The sequence below is a fragment of the Protopterus annectens genome, chromosome 11.part0 (assembly GCF_019279795.1).
Source record: "Protopterus annectens isolate FY-2018-M chromosome 11.part0, PAN1.0, whole genome shotgun sequence".
In the NCBI taxonomy this organism is placed as follows: Eukaryota; Metazoa; Chordata; order Ceratodontiformes; family Protopteridae; genus Protopterus; species Protopterus annectens.
Window position 1 is genome coordinate 1,441,517,413 of NC_056745.1, and position 21,888 is coordinate 1,441,539,300.

The 21,888-nt window shown below is 38.1% G+C and overlaps 1 protein-coding gene across 2 annotated transcripts in view; it reads left to right on the plus strand.

Moving 5' to 3' along the window:
* LOC122815892 (potassium voltage-gated channel subfamily D member 2-like) overlaps positions 1 to 16,475 on the plus strand; it is a 323,988-nt gene extending 307,513 nt beyond the window's left edge. For both annotated transcript variants that reach the window (XM_044088736.1, XM_044088737.1), the window contains one exon: positions 13,785 to 16,475. In XM_044088736.1, coding sequence (XP_043944671.1) covers positions 13,785 to 13,962 — 178 coding nt within the window. In that variant the 3' untranslated portion in view covers positions 13,963 to 16,475. The remainder of the gene's footprint in view (positions 1 to 13,784) is intronic.
* Positions 16,476 to 21,888: the final 5,413 nt, after the last annotated feature.

A 21,888-nucleotide genomic window follows, 5' to 3' on the forward strand; every position in this document is an offset into this window, starting at 1 on the left:
ACAACACCTGTAATGACATAAAAAGATGGAGGATTTGTTACATAAGGAAAAGAAACGCATAACCCAAGCATAATGTAGCCATCACACCCTATAATCAGACCAATTGGTATGTGACTTGTGTCCTGGAGTAGACGGTATGTGGAACATCCACCAGCATGTGGCCACAGTGGTGACTACTCTCTTGTATGTAACACAACTACTGAGTATGTGCAGGACATCCACATCAAAGGACATAATACCTCCATAGGTCACAGCCTTTATCACACAAATAACCATAGTAGACAAAAGTTCTGCTACTCCTTACTGCACCCCAATGCCATCTTCTCCATTAACTGGAAACCTTATACAGAAAAAAAACATATGGCCAGTGGCTCCTAGGTTTTATCAATATTAACTCCATAGATCAAATAATCAAAGCTCCTACAAGAAGTGATAAGATACCTGACATTGTCTTTACAAATGTTTCCTCCTGCACCTATATTAATGTCATTCCCTCCTTGATCACATCTAACCAACAGTCTGTCATCTTATCCTACAGAACTAACGCCATCCTTCCCAATAACTATACCATATTTAGATATCACTTCAAAGCACAATTAATGCTCCTGTTTGAGGGTCTGAAGAACTTCAGAAATCCCCCTTCGCCATTGACCCAGTCACTAAAGCTGTACATATATTTCTGAGTTCTATGTCCATGCAAACCAGTGTATAGAGAACGCCATGCCCATTTAGCATAAGTATAATGGGAAATTAAAACATAAACCCCTATGGTAGAACTTCCAAATTAAAATAAAAATATGTAATAATGGGGTAAAGTACTTGCTTCATATGAAATATTTGTCACTTCTCACAGCATAAGAGGGTACTTAACCTCCTGCATACCATTAGGAAGAAAAAGGCAGAATATGAACTGAAGCCTGATGGTTACACCAGCCATGGGACCTTTTTTAACTATATAAGTAATAAATAAAATAATAGCTATGTAAACCAGATAATATACCAGGCTGTCTCCAAGTTAGTACAAAGAGCAACACTGCTGATCCCCTCCTAAGCATTGTCAAACCTTAGTCTCTCATTAGTTATTTAACTGTTCACTGGAGTGCAGCAATTGTGGTACCACCATACTCCCTGGCAACTATACCCTTTTAGCCTCACTAGTATAATCTGTAAAATTATGTAATATATCTGGGCCAACCCCATAAAGAATAAAATTGTTGAGCTACAAACCCCCAACCCTAATAAGTTCAACTCCATGAAAGGTTAAAACTGTATTCTTATTTCTTTGATAATGTAATGCAACTCATAGCCAAACTCCATTCTGTCCATATTGCCTCTCTGGGCCTTGTAAAGCCTTTGATATAATTCCCCATGCTAGCATTATTGACAACCTCACTAGTCTAACCATAAAGTCTTGCAACACATATTGGGTTGTAAATTGGATCCTCTTCAGTATCTACATCTCCAATGTGAAAGCAGATGTCAGATGTCTATGTTTAACTAAGTTTGTGAATGACTGTTATCTGTCTACTACTACTGAGACCATTCAAAATGTGGTGTACCAACTATAGCCTTAAGCTTAATGACAAAAGAAGTGTACTGTAGTTATCTTTGGAATACATGTCTACACCACTGATTATCAAATAAACAGGACCCTACTTAAGTCATTAGAGATTTAAGTACCTTATTTATTTCATTTTTTTATTTGTTAACCAGGGTAAAACACTTATCTCCATGGACTTTGCATGAGAATGCTGTCTGGTTAAGTGACTTACTCTCAGTCACACAGTTATGTAATGGAGACTGAGAGAATCAAACCCTAGACCACTGAAAGCAACTCACTGACAGCTCCTTAATCCTCTGCACCAACTGCCAGACAACTGCACACAACAAACTATCATTCCATTATCTTCTGCCTATTATAGAACAAATCTTTGGAACTTGCCCAGATAATTACCAGACGTATATTCTTCTGATCCAAGGATGTCAGAATTCCTCTAATTTCTTCTCTCATCAGGCCAATCATATAATATAATTCACCATTTGGAATGTAACTCTCCTGACTCTTTCCTAACTGTAAAGACAGTAGCATTATCTACTTTACTGAACAAAAAAAATCAAAGAACTTTGTTCCCTTAGCTACTCAAACTGACTAAAAGCCTTTTTCCTTTTCTCTTTCACTTACCAGCTTCTGCACAGTGAGCTCTGTCTTCTGGGCTTTTAAAGATCTGTCCTATGAGACCTCCACCTCCAAAGAAATACTGCTAATACTAAAACAGTCATTCCTAAGACCTCAGTCTTCACTGCAAAAGGAAAAAGACCTCTGGAAGAGATGTTTGCCACCTAAAGAATCCCCTGTGTATAGAACAAGCTCTTCTTGCATGTCAGTGTAATACGTTGGCCTCATTCAAGTTCTGAACTGATGATTGGATGGGTACCCACAAAATTAGTGTTGGGGTAAGCAGTATGATCCTTGCTGATCTGATAAGCAAATTCCCCCACTAAACTCGCTGAGTTACATGTCTATACTCTACATGCTCACCCTGATTCCCTGAGTATAGAACAGGCTCTCCTTGCATGTCAAACAGTGTAGTGTTTGCATCCTTCAAATTCTGCCTTGATGATTGGATAGTTATCCACAAATTTGCTCCTGGGTTATGCAGTATGATCCATGCTAACTTTGGGGGAAAATGCACCCACTAAACTCTCCAAGATGACTATACTCTACATGCTGACCCTGAATACCTGCCTAGTGAGAACCTGTGCTTTAAGAGTTTCATATTATTAAGAGAGTGCCACAACATTCTGCAAGGAACAGACTGGTGAGAACAGTGACACAGAAAGACAGTGCAAGAGTGGGGGGTAGACTCTAAACCTTTGAAGACTTTAATAGATACTTAGCCCTTCTTCTCCTCATCAGCATAGTTTCATAATTCATCAAGCTATGTTTGTGCTGAACAACCATCTTAAAACACAGACTCCTTTTTACTGTAACAATAGTTGCTTGCACCCATCCTATCATCTAAAAGACACTAAAACACAGATCTCAAAGTCCTGGAACCTTTAGTCCCCCTATCTGTAAATATCAGTTACTGCAAGTGCTAAACTGTAACCAAAATACTTCCTTCATATGACCTGACAATATAACTGGTTGCTTAATTAATAGTGTTAAACATGCCCTTGCAGACCCATTCCTTAAACTGTGTTTAACCATCTTTAGCTACTGTTTTTATCCCTGATGATACCTACTGGGCTTACACAACCTTCCCAAGTAATTGTCGAACTATCATAGGATCATAGTAAGTTACTAGGCTATTGGCCCTGAGGCCTTACAAGCCTAGCCAAGAATTTAGCTCATGTTCCAACAAGTCAGCATCTGATGCCCCTGTCCAGGAGGGACGTAGGTTGAATCCCAGAGGTGTATTTTTTATTCCCCATCCAGTTATCCAGGTTGCATTTAAAAAAGGTTAATGAGGTACTCTGCTTGATGTGGAGAGGGAGTCTATTCCATAAAAGGGGGAGTCTCTGGGACACAAATCTGTCCTGCTAATAAGCCATATCGATGTCACAGACCAGGTTGAAGTCACATGTGTGGATTACTTGAGTGGAGCTTGGCTTGTGGATATGCAGCAGTCCCATCAAGGTGGGGTCTAAGATTGCTTTGTATGCCAGAGGTCACCTCTGAGGAGTCTGTATGAGACTGATTAGAGGGACAGGGCTTTTAGCCTATCTCTGTAGGGTAGATGTTTGAGGCCATGGATTCTCCTGGTGAGGAACCTCTGTGGTCTCTCCAGCTGCTGCATGTGCTTTGTCAGGTACATGCTGAAAGGGGCATTGTACTCAATAATGTGTCTTACAAAGGAAGAATGCAGGAATGTTATGACCTCCTTGTCCCTGGATGAGATACCCTTACTAATAAGGTGGCCCAAAGCTTTCCGTACAAAGGAAGCAATATGGTGGTCAGAAGTCAGTTTGCTAACAACCTGGGTGCCTAAGTCCCTCATGACTGATTGCATGTTTAGGACCTTGTTATTCATGTGATAATTTGTGGGGATGTCACTCTCCCCAAAGAGGATGATGATGCATTTTTTGGCATTCAGTTTGAGGCCATGTTTCTGGCACCAGTCATTTGCTTGGCTGAGAATATCTCTTGGAGGATGTCCACATTACTAGGGGAATTGATTACAGTGCCCAGCTTGCAGTCATCTGCAAACTTGGTCAGCCATAGCCCACTGGTTTTGGCCTGCACCTCAGAAAAGTATATCCCAAATAACAGAGGCTCCAAGACCGATCCCTGGGGTACACTGCTCATTTACAGGTGTACTGCTTGATGTGGCTTCCCCTATTTTGACTAGGTGGGTCCTATCAGTGAGCCAGTTTGCTACTCATCTGGTAACATATGGATCAGACTTACACACCTCCATATGCAGAGCAGTGGAATGTATTATTAATGATTTTAGATCCTATTTATTGAATCTGGTAATTGTCTTCAAAAAGATCTTGGAAACTGTAGATGTCAGCCTGTCAGTACACATGCTGTATGTTGACCTGGCCAAGGCCTTCAACAGCATTCCCCATGCTGGTATAATACATAGGTTGGATGCTTTAAAATTTGACCCATAGGTGGGAATATGGATTGCCAACTGTCTGAAAGGCAGAACACATACAATGCAGAGTGTCGGCATCTCATCAGAAAGTATGAAAGTGAACAGTGGTTTCCTTTATACCTTAATACTGGGACCTCTCCATTTTAGCCTTCAGAACTCCATTCGGCGAACGTAAACCACTGGATAATAAAGTCTGCAGATAAGTACAAACTGGAAATTGTTGTTAAATGACGTATTGATACTAAAATCCTTGGTGTACTAAAATAGACTCAAACTAAATGCTAAAATGTACAGTATCATTACTTTTGATAGACAACTATTCCCTCATTCGACTGTATCGAAAGTGTACCACTACAAAAAAATGCAGATAGAGATTTTGGTACTCAGGTTGATAATTCTCTCTCCTTTGACCATCATGTGAGAATGATTATCTGGAAATCCCTTTATTCAGCATGGCCAATTGCTACATGAATATTATCAAGGTCTAATGAGGTAATCACTCCCTTATACTCAGCATTGATCAAACCACTTATCAAGTACAATACCCTCATCAGGATACCTCACTAAATATACCAAACAATTAGAAATACCCCAAAGGTTCCTAATCAAAATCATATGCCAGAAGTCCCTGAGCTATCAAAACAGGCTGGAAGCTCTATCCCTTTATTCAGTGCCTTGTAGACTTTGAAGATCTCTGAGTCTCTTACCTAGTTTTGATTATCCTGGACGTCCTGTATCTCTGCATGTCCAATGCTTCACTCTATACGTGAACCAGGAAGCTAAAAAGTCTTCAACATTAAAATAAAACACAGTGGACAAGCAGGTTAATAACTGAGTGCCTTCCAAACCTCTGGAATAAACTTCCTGTGCTTGTTAAGAAGTGCAGCTCACTGTTCTCCTTTAAACATAACCTAAATGATTTGTTAGAGTTTGATGAATTTACTCCAGGATTGATTGGTATGGCCTTCCAGGAGAAGGGAGGTGCTGCATGAGGGAAGGTACTGGCAAGGCATAAATAATCAAAAGATTCAATATCCTTGGAATAGCTATGAACTCTATGAAATATAATCTTTCAGATTTGATTTACTTTCTTCAAACTGTGTTTGTTAACTGGTGTGGAAAGGTTTTATATATTCTGTACTAATATCTGCTCTTGTTTAATGCATGACACACAATGTTATTCCTGCATGGAAGCCTTTTAGCCTTAGTACTAACTTTATAGTTAATATAGTTAAGTTATACATGACCAACATGTAAAATAAAAAAAGTTCATAAATATTTGCAGTTCTTTAAGAAATCTTCCTCTAGTGTTTGTTTTCAGATCAAAGATAGTTTCTGCTCCAGTGGGCAGAAATAGAAGTTGGAACATCAAACAAAAGAAGTAGATTTTTACCTAGCATAAAGAAATTGGTTTTTCGCAATGTCCTCTATTAGGATGGGTGCTTGATTTGTAATTATGTAGGAAATTTACTCCTATATTTTCCATTTGGGAAACTATTTAAGAAATAAACTTGAGCTACAGATCTCTCAACTGTCCCTGTTTTAGAAGAACGTTACTATTTTTTGGCCTGGTTTACACCTGAGCTAGATGTCCCAATTTCTGGAGGTATGTCCCTATTTTGAGGCCAGATTTACCCCTTCACAAAATGTTCTGAATCCTCCTCATTGCATGTCATTTTTGAAGGTGCACAGAAAAGCCACACCACACGACCAACATACTACTGGCAGCAATAATTTAAAGAAAGAGGACACACCTCTTACATCTTCCTTTTCTGAAGCAAAAAAAGAAATGCCATAGTGTGCTAGACTTTTGCAGTGCAATCTTTACGTTGTCTCTCTGATGATTTGCTTATTTTTTCCATCATTTTTGTCACTCTCTGTTATTCAAACATGTGATTCTGACTAGTATCCCACATTCCTACCGGAAGGGGGATGATTTATGTGCTATTTGGTAGTCAGACATTATGTTTATTAGATGTCCATATTTTTAGCTGGATGTTCCTACGTTTCAAAGGTCATTGTTCCTATTTTAAATGTTTGCATGTGGAGAGGTATGCTGAGATGTGTTTGCATAAATGTTTTTTTTTTAACTCCCTCTGCTCTACCAAGGACATTATTTGCATGGCTATTTTTTACAGGATGTTTGCACTTGGACATTTTACAGTTGTCCACCTATTCACATTCACAAATATACAGCATGAAGGAATAACAGGATACATGCATACCTCTCAACCATACCAAATTCCTCGGTATTTCCTGGGTTTGATGGCAAAATAATGGTGTGCCACGAATTCCGGAGTGGCCCCTTCAAATCCCGATTTTTTTTTCTACTTAAAAAAAGAAACATTTTCGTTACCATGATGTCATCATCAAAGTGTAGGGAGCAGGGATGTGCGCTCAACACTGAAACTGAGAAACAAAGTATGTTCATATGTCTCAGGGTTTGCTGTGATGAGGCCTTTTTTGTTTGTTTTTGTCTGATCCTTTGAACACCGGAAAGTGGATTAAAATGCTAAAATATTAAAAAGAAGACATTAGTCCCTTTCCTTCCTAAAGAGGGTGCTCTTTTTAAGTAGATTCTGGTAAGTGAGATGGAGCAACTTGATGTTTTTAGACATACCCCTTGTAAGACGTGGTAATTACAAATTGTTTTGGTGCCTGGTGGTGATGTTACTTTGACAAAAGTGAAGTTGTAAGTGTCAGCTGTGCAAATGCATACATGAAGCTGGATTCAGTTAATCAATCAGAAAAGAAAAATGTCCGTTACCGTCTGTAGTATATTAGCCAACCGGTTAATGGATTGTAGTGTGAGTATTGTCGTATGTATGCTGCTTATTTAATTTGATGTTTACTGTGTAAGCGAGCAATGGATTTTATGTGGAAGAGGGCTGTGATATGGAGTTTTGAGTACAAATCTATTTTTGGCTACATACATGTGTGTCGCCCTGCTAGTGAAGGCGGCCTACTGACAAGAGGAGTCAGGAAGAGGCTATCAGGATTGCTGCGTGGAATTTGCCGTGGAACAGTTTTGCCACTTCTTTTGATTTTCATTAAGTAGTTTTCTGTCATCTACTTACGTGCTTAACCTGAGCACATTACATTTTGAAAGAGAGTTTGCTGTGGAATCCAAAGCAGTATTCCCTTTCAACTTTAGTTTCCCTGCTCTAAGTGCAGGCATTCATTCTGGTCTTTTGTATATGTGACTGTAAAAAAAAAACTTCAGTCAGTGGTGCATTGTGTTTTAGCATCAATTGTTGAATGTGAGGCTCTTGTTTTAGTTGTTACTGTTCATCTGCACAATGGATGGGTATGTGTGTCGGTGTTGCTGTTGTCTTTATTGTGCTTTTCTGTGGCATTTTGGTCTTTCCAAAGTTTATTTTTGAATGGACATTTGTCATTTGCTGACAGATATGTGCATTTGTTGGAAACTGAAACTGATATTAGTGAGGCCTTCCCCTACTAACAAAGTACCTAACTGACATTTTGTATAGTCACAAATGAGAAGTGGCAGTGTGGACTTGGTTTCTGTAAATATTTTCAGGCACGGTCAGTAGCAAATGTGTGCTGTGCTCTCTCCCCCGGGCGTTCCGTGATTTACTTTTGTAAAAGTATTCTGTCAGTAAATTGTCCTTTGTGATATACATTTTTGATGCTTGTTACATTTTTTCTTAGAAATGTAAATATTTGAGGTGGGCTGCAGTTGCAATGCATGTCTGGTACTAAATGTGTTTTCCTTAGTTTTCAGCCATTGTAGTTCAGACTGTAAATGCCCAGTTACAGGCTTCCTTCACAGCTTTATCTGCTGAAAAATTCTGCATTTGATTACAGTTTGTACACTTAAGTTATGGGGGTCTTAAAAACCAAATCAGACATGCTTGCTTGAGTGTTTCAAAGTCACTAAAATTTGTTCTACCAGAAAATAAGTCTTGAGTTGTTACTTTTAACTGTAGATACATTTTTTTGTTTGTTTTGCTTTATACTGACACTGAATCCTGTCCTACTGTTTAGTTTTTGATTACACTGCTTAGAAATCGGTGGTATATTTTAACTACTTTAAATAGAGTATACAATTCTTATCTCAGTGACATTTCTTCCACAATATAGAACAAGCAGCAAGGCTTTCTTACATCTGTGTGTATCCACTCCCACTTTAGTTTCATGTAACATTGATAGTTTAAGTAAATGTGTTTATTTGTAGGCAATTGTATATTTAAAACAGCAATAAATATTAGCAACATTTTTGTTACTGTCTGGAAAAAAATGGTGGACATCCCACAAAGCTGGGAAAATGAATTTTGTTACACGCTAAGATATTTTTTATGGGGATTCCTTGTTAAAAATGCATCCTTGTATGTTAGAATGAGAAGACGCACGCTTATAGGATTAAGAATGTGGATGGTATTATGACATTTTAAATTAGGCGTAAGCTTCTTTATTGCAATATTTTAATAGGGTATGGCAGACAAATGATTTGGGTCTTTTATAACTTGCAATTCTCCTCTTGAGCAAAAGTTAACCAAAATCATCTGTTTTACATTTAAATGTCTTATCAGTTATTGGGGTAATACAGCAAATTGCTGTTCTGTGATTGTTAAAATTCGGTAAAAATGTTGTGTTTATGGAAATTCAAAGTGTACATGAAGTAATGGGGATGGAAATGTTGGCGGTGTCCATGGGATTTACTTGGAAGTTCTTTTTAAACTTGTTAATTTTTAGGATTGTGGGTACCTCCTAGGTTTTTGAGTTCTGAAGATTTGATGAAGCATAGAATTACATTTCTGTGGTAGTTTTTAGTTTGTATATTTTTGATACAAATAACCCAGAGACAGGCAGAGACAGGATATGTTTGGTCATTCACTTGTTGCCACTTGCCTCTATCCACAAGGGATATAGATGCTAAACTTGGGGGGGGGGTGAATTTCTTAAGAGTGACTGGGGTCAGAGACCTATTTCCTGTCATGACTAGAACTAGGGAGTTAAAGCAGATATGAAAGAGTTATAGTGTGTAACTTTGAGACGTTAAGATACGGTTGGCTAATAAACTTGGTCTTTGAAACAGTGCTATCTAGGTTACTGAAGTACTGTAGCAGCTTCACTACCGAACTGTTTGGCATTTAGAGATCTGAATACTATGGAATAAAACCAGCTGCAGGGATTGCTTACTAGTGTCTCTCTCCTTACTGGTGACCTGCTTTGCTAGTAATGCAAAGTGTTGAATGCAAAATGTTTTGCTTACTTGTCCACTTTTCAGTTTCCATGGGTTTACAGGATGCCTCTGAACTTCTTTGTTCAGAGTTTCATGACAATGCCAAGATAATTGATGGGAATACAGGCCCAAATCAGGGATGATTTTTAAATGTTACACTAACTTACAGGTATCAGCAACATGCATTTTCTGAACTTGGTAAAGTAGGAGGAACTCTCTGCCATTTTTGACTTGACTGTAACTTGTGTAAAATGTTTGTAGTGCTTGACAGGTAGATGGATGCTGGATTATTAGTATGTTGTAACTGTGTTACATTTAGCAGTGAGTAAGTATATATTGGAATTTGCAGTCATAGACTTTTCAGCTTAAAAGATTAATATAACTAAAACACTATTCTGTTTATTTGGTGTTTTAATATTTTGTCTGGTCTTCCATTTGCTTTTAAAAGTTGGTATCCCACAATTCCATTGGAGTGGGCAGCGTTACGTAATTATGTATACAAATTTTATGTTAATCATCGTACAGATTTGTACCTATTTTTTATGGGCCTTTGTCTGGATTTTTGATGTTTCCAGGTTGAGAGGTATGCATACATGTGCTAAGGCTATAAGAACAGCACACAACAGCCTGTTAAGTATTTCTTCTTCTTCTTCTTCTTTTGGCTGCTCCCGTTAGGGGTCGCCACAGCAGATCAACTGTTTCCATTTCTTCCTGTCCTCTGCATCTTGCTCTGTCACACCAACCACCTGCATGTCCTCTCTCACCACATCCATAAACCTTATCTTAGGCCTTCCTCTTTTCCTGTTACCTGGCAGCTTCATCCTAAGCATCTTTTTCCCAATACACTCTGCATCCCTCCTCAGCACATGTCCAAACCAACGTAATCTTGCCTCACTGGCTTTGTCTCCAAACCTTCCAACCTGGGCTGACCCTCTAATATACTTATTCCTAATCCTGTCTATCCTCGTCACACTCAGTGCAAATCTTAACATCTTCAACTCTGCCATGTCAAGCTCTGACTCCTGCCTTTTTGTCAATGCCACTGTCTCCAACCCATATAACATAGCTGGTCTCACTACCCTCTTGTAGACCTTCCCTTTCACTCTTACTGGTACTCGTCTGTCACAAATCACTCCTGACACTCTTCTCCACCCACTCCATCCTGCCTGTACTCTCTTCTTCACCTCTCTTCCACACTCACCATTACTCTGAACTGTTGATCCCAAGTACATAAACTCATTCACCTTCGCCACCTCTACTCCCTGCATCCTCACCATTCCTCTATCCTCCCTTTCATTTACACACATATATTCTGTCTTAGTCCTGCTGACCTTCATTCCTCTTCTCTCTAGAGCATATCTCCACCTCCCCAGGGTCTCCTCCACCTGTTCCCTACTCTCACTACAGATCACAATGTCATCTGCAAACATCATAGTCCACGGGGACTCCTGTCTTATCTCGTCTGTCAACCTGTCCATCACCATTGCAAATAAGAAAGGGCTCAAAGCTGATCCTTCATGTAATCCCATCTCCACCTTAAACGCATCTGTCACTCCCACCGCAGTCCTCACCGCTGTCACACTACCCTTGTACATATCCTGTACCACTCTTACATACTTCTCTGCCACTCCTGACTTCCTCATACAATACCACAACTCCTCTCTAGGCACCCTGTCATATGCTTTCTCTAAGTCCACAAAGACACAATGTAACTCCTTCTGACCTTCTCTGTACTTCTCCATCAACACTCTCAGAGCAAACATCGCATCTGTAGTGCTCTTTCCTGGCATGAAACCATACTGCTGATCACTAATCATCACCTCCCTTCTTAACCTAGCTTCCACTACTCTTTCCCATAACTTCATGCTGTGACTGATCAGTTTAATCCCTCTGTAGTTACTACAGCTCTGCACATCACCCTTATTCTTAAAAATTGGTACCAAAACACTTTTTCTCCATTTCTCAGGCATCCTCTCACTTTCCAAGATTTCATTAAACAATCTAGTTAAAAACTCCACTGCCATTTCACCTGAACATCTCCATGCTTCCACAGGTATGTCATCTGGACCAACAGCCTTTCCGTTCTTCATCCTCTTCATAGCTATCCTTACTTCCTCCTTGCTAATCCATTGCACTTCATGATTCACTATACGCACATCTTCCAACCTTCTCTCCCTCTCATTCTCTTCATTCATCAACCCCTCAAAGTACTCTTTCCATCTCCTCTCACACTCTCCTCACTTGTGAGTATGTTTCCCTCATTATCCTTTATCACCCTTACCTGCTGCACATCTTTACTAGCTCGGTCCCTCTGTCTAGTCAGTTGGTACAGGTCCTTTTCTCCCTCCTTAGTGTCCAACTTTTTATACAACTCTTCATATGCCTTATCCTTAGCCTTTGCCACCTCTCTCTTTGCCATGCACCTCATCTCTTTATACTCTTGACTACTTTCTTCAGCTCTTTGACAATCCCACTTCTTCTTCGCCAACCTCTTTCTCTGTATACTCTCCTGTACTTCTTCATTCCACCACCAGGTCTCCTTGTCCTCCTTCCTCTTTCCAGATATGACACCAAGCACCTTTTTAGCCATCTCTCTTACTAGCTCTGCTGTAGTTACCCAGCTATTCGGTAACTCTTCACTGCCACCCAGTGCCTGTCTTAACCCTTCCCTGAACATCACCTCACAATTACCCTTTTTCAATTTCCACCATTTGATCCTGGGTGCTGCCCTCACACTCATCCTCCTCTTCTTGATCACCAATGTCATCCTACAAACCACCATCCTATGCTGCCTAACTACACTTTCCCCTGCCACCACTTTACAGTCTCCAATCTCCTTCAGATCGGCCCTTCTACATAAGATATAATCCACCTGTGTGCATCTTCCTCCACTCTTGTATGTCACCCTATGCTCCTCACTCTTGTTAAAATATGTATTCATCACATAATGCAAAATTAAAGCTGCAAATAATGGTGATCTGTGTTTGCAAGGGTGTAAGCTCTCCTGTACCATTCGTTGTGGGGAGCTGTTTCCCACATATTTCTTACTACTTATTTTACCTCTTGAATCGCCATACCTCAAGGAAAGGCAATACAGCAAAAGCTGCAAAAGTACATGTTTGCCCTTACCCTGTGATATTGCAGTCTTGGTGCTAAAATAACTAAGTAATGGAGGTAGTATGCAGCTAGGCTTGCCCCGTAAAAAAATATCCCTGGTTTATTGTTCAAAGATCTGTCAGAGGCTAAGCAATGATGTTTCAATGAGGCCGCTGTGTAAATAAATATTCCCTTACAGCATTACTATGTTTTTAATACTTAAGATGAACTTATTGCCACACAAGTTAAAGAAAACTACTTTAGTGATACAGAATTTGCTCATATATCAGTATACGCATTGATGATTTGCTCATTTGTGATTGATCTTTCCTGCTTTGCTCTTATTCCATTCAAAGAAGTATAATGGGATATGCATTGTCTGTGTGTGTGTGTGTGTGTGTGTATGTGTGTGTGTGTGTGTGTGTGTGTGTGTGTGTGTGTGTGTGTGTGTGTGTGTGTGTGTGTGTGTGTGTGTGTGTGTGTGTGTGTGTGTGTGTGTGTGTGTGTGTGTGTGTGTGTGTGTGTGTGTGTGTGTCTGTGTGTGTGTGTGTGTGTGTGTGTGTGTGTGTGTCTGTGTGTGTGAGTGTGCGTGCGTGTGTGTGTGTGTGTGTGTGTGTGTGTGTGTGTGTGTGTCTGCACTTATGCACGCATGCTCACATCTGAGCCTGTGTATGTTTGTGTGTGTGTGTATGTGTCTGTCTATAGAGATGTATAAATATATATATATATATATATATATATATATATATATATATATATATATATATGCAGATAGATAGAGATCGCCTATTTAGCTTATCAACTGTGTTCACTTTTAGCATCTGTTTTTTTACTAAATATATACAAACTTATTCCATGATGTGTTTCCTTTCCAACAGCAGATCCAGTTTAAATGCCAAAATGGAGGAGACTGTAAAATTAAACTGTGAGCAGTCATACGTGACCACTGCGATAATAAGCATACCGACACCACCTGGGACAACACCTGAGGGAAGTGACAGGCCAGAGTCATCAGAGTTCTCCATAGGCAACATTGTAAGGGTGTCTGCATTATAAATGACTTTAATAAGCAAAGTGTTCGATAATGCAATGTGGGGACAGTACCAGTACTGCCCTGGTTCTGGGTTAATATGCAAAGAAATCCGGATGAAAACAAGGAAAGGATAGGAATACATCACAGAAATTAGTGATGGTAGTATGTGGTAGAAACCATATTCTGTGATTCAAGTAGTTTGGAAAAGAATATAAAAAACAGCAGGTATTTCTCCATGCAAATTCCAAACAGAACAGAACATTGCAGAGTACTTCCACTAAGAAACTAAGTAACTATTTGAGCACAATGAAATTTGACTGATGCTTCTTACTCTGAGAAGACTTTTTTTTTAGATTTTCAGCTTATGGTCTAAATGAAAGAGGACCAGTTTTCATAATGTTGGGGGGATGTTGCTTCAAAGTGCTTGCAGTGGACAGAAAAAGAGATGTACTAATTCTTAATGAGTAATGATTGCATCCATTTAAAATAAAAAATGCAATGTATATACAAATTTGTATAGCTGAACCATTAATTAGCATTGTACTGCATGCCAAAACCTTTGGAGTGGTTGAATTTCAGTTCAGTTTCTTTCACAGAAGGGGAAGGGGAGAAGATTCTGACTGTTCCCCAGAGATGGGGCAAATGATCCTTTCTTTTGACAGACACTATTAGTCCTTGATACAATGATTAGAAGATGCTAGCAGCATAGTTCAGTAGTGCTGGCCTTCTTAAACATCAGGTACCATTATGACTGCAGTAAGAATGTGCATATAAGGAGCTTTTTTAATGCATAACAAAACATAACCGTTCATAATTCGAACATAAGCTGTGCTGCCTAAAGATGAAAGATGTTTTTGTTCAGGAAAACCATTTGATGCCTCATGGGAGTCTAATGTTTGTTTATTAAAAGGCCAAACCACAGCTTTCTCTTTAGATGGTCCCGCTTAATTTAGGTGTCTCAAAAACAAAACTGCTTTTCCATGAATTTCTCTTGGGATTTTATAACTAGCAGTTTTGTGTGTATACTTTATCAGCTGTAGCTTGTAAGAAAACTTTTTTTTTCACATTTATATTTTCAGATAAAATATTTCACCTTGATGGGACAATGTTTTTATGATACAGTTTTTCAAATGCCAAACCTAACCCTGAGGTTTTGAGTGACAAGTGCTAACCATGGCGGCTATGGCATTTCTGCTACATAGTGGAGAAAGACATTGTGATACTGTTAATTAAAGATTTGACAAAGTTACTGTAAGCAGTCCATTCTGAAAAACAAAAATATAAATTATTGAGTTTTTAGCTTGCAATTTATGTGTTGTTATAGTAATATGAAACAACATAACTTCTTCAAATCATTTTAAGGAACATATTTGAACAGTTTCAGAAGTAAAGTAGTTTATCGCAGAGACTGTAGTTTAAATAATTAATGGCTACATTTAGATATACAGTATCAAGCATATGTCATTTCAGCTAAATATGGTTACTTTTTATTTTTTTTCTAAAACCCTGCATGGACTTATATGGATTTAAAACAAACATAGACATGTAAAATTCAGCATAGTGTTTTATGAATTCTGTAGCCCTTGTTAAATAGATTTCATTATTAGGGCACAGTATCAGCACTTTTATGATACTGAAAAATAATGTGATATTTTTATGAGTATAAGACAGGTAACAGTTTTTGGCATTACTCCTTGCCTCTGCGAGGCTGTTTAACTTAACATTTTACTGAGTGAAAGAAGAAACCACTGCCTGCTGAGTTTTAATTTATCACGTTCTGATGTAAAGATGTGTCCATGTGACATATCTGCTTGATATTTTCAGTATTGCTGGAGAAAAAAGAAAACTAAATTTCACACAAAGATTGTCTGGAAATCATAGCCTGACACACAGTCAGTAGGTGTTATTCTTTGTTTAATAGCATCACTGATACCAGAATTGATAGAACTTAATTCTGTGATTTACAATCTATAGCAAAACTATTTTATGTCACTCAGTGTGGTACAATCAATCATTGTAATAACCAAAGCCTGGGGATATAATTACAGCAGAATGTTCTTATAATGAAATGTTTTATCCTTACTGCTTTTGTTGACTAGGTTTATTGCAAGACAGCAATAAATATATGCCGTTTCCAGACTAAGTAAAAAGAACTTCAACATTTGCCACTCTGCATCTAAGAGTAATGCAGCATAGATCAACAATGGATAACCTACTCATGTGCACCCAGGAATTACTTATGCAAAATGTTCTTTAATCCCATCTTAATATTTTGAAGATAGCATTTTTATACCTCTGTGTGTTTTCTGTACTTTATTTGTTGTGAATGACCTGATGGCGCTATCGTGCATCTGTTCTCTAAATGAAATGTATTTCCTTCACTGTGTCGTGGCACAAAGCAGCCAGCTTTGTTGTTTGGATCTTTGTTTTGTTTACCATATCCTGTTTTAGTGAACACAGAAATCTTCATGAAATATTCTGAATGAGTACTCTTTCTGGCAAACGTGGAAATAAAAATGTCTGCATGCTTTAATGAGCCAAGATGGTTTTACTGTGTCTGTTTCACAGTATCCAGTTATGTTGTTTAATTCCAGAAAGCCTGTGAAAATTGTACTAATGAAAATAAGTCTACATATTGCTGAGTTAAAAACACTGATATTTTTAACAGAGTACAATGTGCTTTGTAAATAAACAAAATTGTTTTAATAGATAATCAAATCATTGTGCAAATACCAGCAATCATATTGTGACTAAGCACGCTGGAGTAACACTCCAACTTTAATCTCATGGTGTCTGCTTATCTGTTCAGTTCATTCATATGTAACATGCATTTGCTAGCCAGATGTTATAGAAACCAGAACAGCTATTTATAGCAAATTTATGACAACAAGGCAGATACCATTTCTGGTCAGGCTGTACTGACTGAGTTTATAGATGAGACAAAAATTTGATATTGTGTTATATATTATAATGAAAAAGTCACAAGGATGAAGACCTGGAAGGTTAGGAGGTGAAGAAAGGGTAGTAACACATCAACTGTCTGCCATTCAATATTCCATATACTCCATTTTCAGAATAAACAGGGAAGGCATGAAAGCATGAATGTGCCATGATGCTACTGGGTTTGGACTTTTCTTAAAAACAACAGTCAGCTTTGTATTGTATCACATTTACTAATAGCAGTTTACTAAAGTCAGTGGTAAGACTGTCTTTTAACCTTTATTTATGGCTGGATACAACATGCTCATTTGTAAAGAGCCTGAACATACCATAAGTGTACATCAGTCTAAGAGTCCATACCCTCATCATCATCATCTTCTTTCGGCTGTTCCCATTAGGGGTCACCACAGTGGATTATCTATTTCCATTTCTTCCTGTCCTCTGCATCTTGCTCTGTCACAACAACCACCCGCATGTCCTCTCTCACCACATCCATAGACCTTATCTTAGGCCTTCCTCTTTTCCTGTTACCTGGTAGTTTCATCCTTAGCATCTTTTTCCCAATATACTCAGCATCCCTCTTCAGCACATGTACAAACCAACGTAATCGTGCCTCTCTGGCTTTGTCTCCAAACCTTCTAACCTGAGCTGACCCTCTAATATACTTATTCCTAATCCTGTCCACCCTCATCACACCCAGTGCAAATCTTAACATCTTTACCTCTGCCACATCCAGCTCAAACTTCTGCCTTTTTGTCAATGCCACTGTCTCCAACCCATATAACATAGCTGCTCTCACTACCCTCTTGTAGACCTTCCCTTTCACTCTTACTGGTACTCGTCTGTCACAAATCACTTCTGACACTCTTTTCCACCCCCTCCACCCTGTCTGTACTCTCTTCTTCACCTCTTTTCACACTCACCGTTACTCTGAACTATTGATCCCAAGTATTTAAACTCATCCACCTTCACCACCTCTACTCCTTGCATCCTCACCATTCCTCTATCCTCCTTCTCATTCACACACATATATTCTGTCTTAGTCCTGCTGACCTTCATTCCTCTTCTCTCTAGAGCATATCTCCATCCCTCCAGGGTCTCCTCCACCTGTTCCCTACTCTCACTACAGATCACAATGCCATCTGCAAACATCATAGTCCACAGGTACTCCTGTCTGATCTAGTCTGTCAACCTGTTCATCACCACTGCAAATAAGAAAGGGCTCAGAGCTGATCCTTGATGTAATCCCACCTCCACCTTAAACGCATCCGTCACTCCCACCGCAGACCTCACCGCTGTCACACTACCCTTGTACATATCCTGTACCACTCTTACATACTTCTCTGACACTCCCGACTTCCTCATACAATACCACAACTCCTCTCTAGGCACCCTGTCATATGCTTTCTCTAAATCCACAAAGACACAATGCAACTCCTTCTGACCATCTCTGTACTTCTCCATCAATACTCTCAGAGCAAACATAGCATTTATAGTGCTCTTTCCCAGCATGAAACCATACTGCTGATCACTAATCATCACCTCCCTTCTTAACCTAGCTTCCACTACTCTTTCCCATAACTTCATGCTGTGACTGATCAATTTAATCCCTCTGTAGTTACTACAGCTCTGCACATCACCCTTATGCATAAAAATCTGTACCAAAAAGCTTTTTCTCCATTCCTCAGGTGTCCACTCACTTTCCAAAATTTCATTAAACAATCTGGTTAAAAACACAGCAACAGCAGCAGCAAAATTGATAGCAGCAACACACCAAACAGCCAATGCCTTTCTTCACTTTATTTTAAGACCTTCAAGGATCACAATAATTTACTGCACACTGTTAACTTTTATAGTGCATATCCAAACAATTAAGCAATAATTCAATTAATGCAAAGATTCTTTTAAAGTGACCTTGTGAATAACAATGTTAACTTCTCCAACTCTCATGAAAACATACAAATAACAAAATGCAATAACTTCATACATCATAAATAATTCATTCTTTGTTAAAAATATTTCTGTATACATACATGTAATTCAAAACATTTTTCAAAATATTTATTTATTTTATTTTGTTTTTGTTTATTTTTAGTTTATTTTTACTTCTTTTATATCTCCTAACTCCATCATGTGCCCAATTCTAAGTTTAAACCATGGGGCCTTAAGGTATTAAACTTAAGAATCATTTTTGTCTCTAATTCTAAAAGTTTGTTAGTGATGTTATCACCACTGCAAACAAATGGTCTCCCCAAAACTCCATATCTTAAACTATCACTATTGCCCTTATGAATATCCAAAAAATGTTTAGCTACTGGACTAAGTAAATTTGAATTCCGAATGTCTCTCAGATGTTCCAGAATTCTGACTCTGACCATCCTCTTGGTCTGGCCAATGTACCAAGTATTAATGCAACTGCAAGTCAAGGCATATACTACCCCAATAGATTTACAATTAAAATGATATCTAGGGGCATGAATGATATTATTAATGGAATTAATGTTAATAACCCTATCACAAAGACTGCAAGAATTACATTTAAATGTGCCTACATTGGTCAACTGTGTAGCTGTTGTATTACAACAGTTATTATTCAATATGTTCTTCAAGTTTTTTCCTTTTTTAAAAGAAAAAATGACATGATGGGGAAATAGTTCACCTATACTTTCATCCTCACTCACCAGATACCAAAACCTTCTGACTATACTAACTAATCTGTTAGAGAAGGTGGTGTACTTTGTAACAAAAAATAAATCCTCCACATTCCTCTCTTTTACTGAAGGTCTAAAAGTACCATATTCAAATTTCATGAAATCCTTATCATTCTTATTGTTTGTGACCTTTACCATTGTGTTTCTTAAGTGTTTTGTGTCATATCCTCTTTCCCTTAATCTCAAAAAAACTTCATTTAATTCATGATCAACATCTTCCTTTATGCTAGTATGAGAATAAATTCTTTTAAATTCTCCAAAAGGTAGTGCGCTTAACAAATGGGGTGGATGCATGCTGGAGGCATGCAAAACATATTTCTTTCTATAAGGTCTAAATTCAATAACATTATCTCTTATGAACAGAGTTAGGTCCAAATAATTAATTTCATTCCTGTCTATTTCATAAGAGAAAGAAAGTGCATGTGCATTATTGTTCAAACTTTCGAAAAAATCACAAAATTCATGCATTTCCCCTTTACAAATAAAAATTAAATCATCAATAAAGCGCTTATATAAGACTACCCTATTCTTGAAAAATTCAGTGGGATATATGAAACTTTTTTCAAAAAAATCCATATATACAACAGCATATGTTGGGGCAAAGGCCGCCCCCATAGCTGTTCCCTTGATCTGTAGAAAAAAGTCTTTGTTGAACATGAAATAATTATGTGTCAAACAATATTCTAATAATAAAATCAAAAAGTTAGTTCTGGGTCCCTCACCCAACATATTGTTAATGGCCTCTAATCCCCATCTTTTGTCTATGCTTGTATATTGATTTATATTATTTATTATATTGATTTAACATCAATGGTCACCCAATAGTACTCAGAATTCCAACTTAACTTGGAAATAACTTTAATTAAATCTTGCGTGTTACTAATGTGAGCACTTACTTTCTCTAATACACCTTTAACTGGGAGTCCAAAAAAATGTTAACATTCTCCATATAGGAGCCTATTCCTGAAACTATAGGTCTCCCAGGAGGATCTGCCATGTCTTTGTGAATTTTGGGTAAGGCATATAGTATGGGTGCTGTGGGATCTTTAACGTACATTTTTTTAAAACTAAAAATAAACAAAAACAAAATAAACTAAAAATAAACAAAAACAAAATAAAATAAATAAATATTTTGAAAAAAATGTTTTTGAATAACATGTATGTATACAGAAATATTTTTAACAAAGAATGAATTATTTATGATGTATGAAGTTATTGCATTTTGTTATTTGTATGTTTTCATGAGAGTTGGAGAAGTTAACATTGTTATTCACAAGGTCACTTTAAAAGAATCTTTGCATTAATTGAATTATTGCTTAATTGTTTGGATATGCACTATAAAAGTTAACAGTGTGCAGTAAATTATTGTGATCCTTGAAGGCGAACTGCCGAGGTACCAGGTCTTAAAATAAAGTGAAGAAAGGCATTGGCTGTTTGGTGTGTTGCTGCAATCTGGTTAAAAACTCCACTGCCATTTCACCTAAACACCTCCATGCTTCCACTGGTATGTCATCTGGGCCAACGGCCTTTCCATTCTTCATCCTCTTCATAGCTATCCTTACTTCCTCCTTGCTAATCCACTGCACTTCATGATTCACTATCCGCACATCATCCAAACTTCTCTCCCTCTCATTCTCTTCATTCATCAGCCCCTCAAAGTACTCTTTCCATCTTGTCAACACACTCTCCTCACTTGTGATTACATTTCCCTCATTATCCTTTATCACCCTTACATGCTGCACATCTTTACTAGCTCAGTCCCTCTGTCTCGCTAATCGGTGCAGGTCCTTTTCTCCCTCCTTAGTGTCCAACCTTTCATACAACTCTTCATATGCCTTATCTTTAGCCTTTGCCACCTCTCTCTTTGCCATGCACCTCATCTTCTTATCCATACCCTATCAACATAAAATAAAACATCATCTTATTTTTCACACACTTATTCTAAACATGGAGTGGTTGTCATTGGTCCCTGACACAATTTGCAGTTGGGTACTTGTGTTTTTGAATGCTTTTTTTCATGTTCACGTAACTTTCCATTAGATTCTCCAGTTTAACCCCACTTTCCAAAAACATGATGAATGTGCCATCTTACGTGTTGCTATCCCTGCCTTGCATTCCTTCTGTCACCACCCCCATGACCTTGAATTAAAAAAGGTAGTACACAAAAAGCAACAAATTGTTTATTCTACTTACTGCTTTTTATAAACTGCTCAATTGTCTTTTCTATATGCTGTGCTTGGAACTTGTTGATATAGTACATTTTTTTTCTTCCAAGATATAAATACGAATGCCATTTTC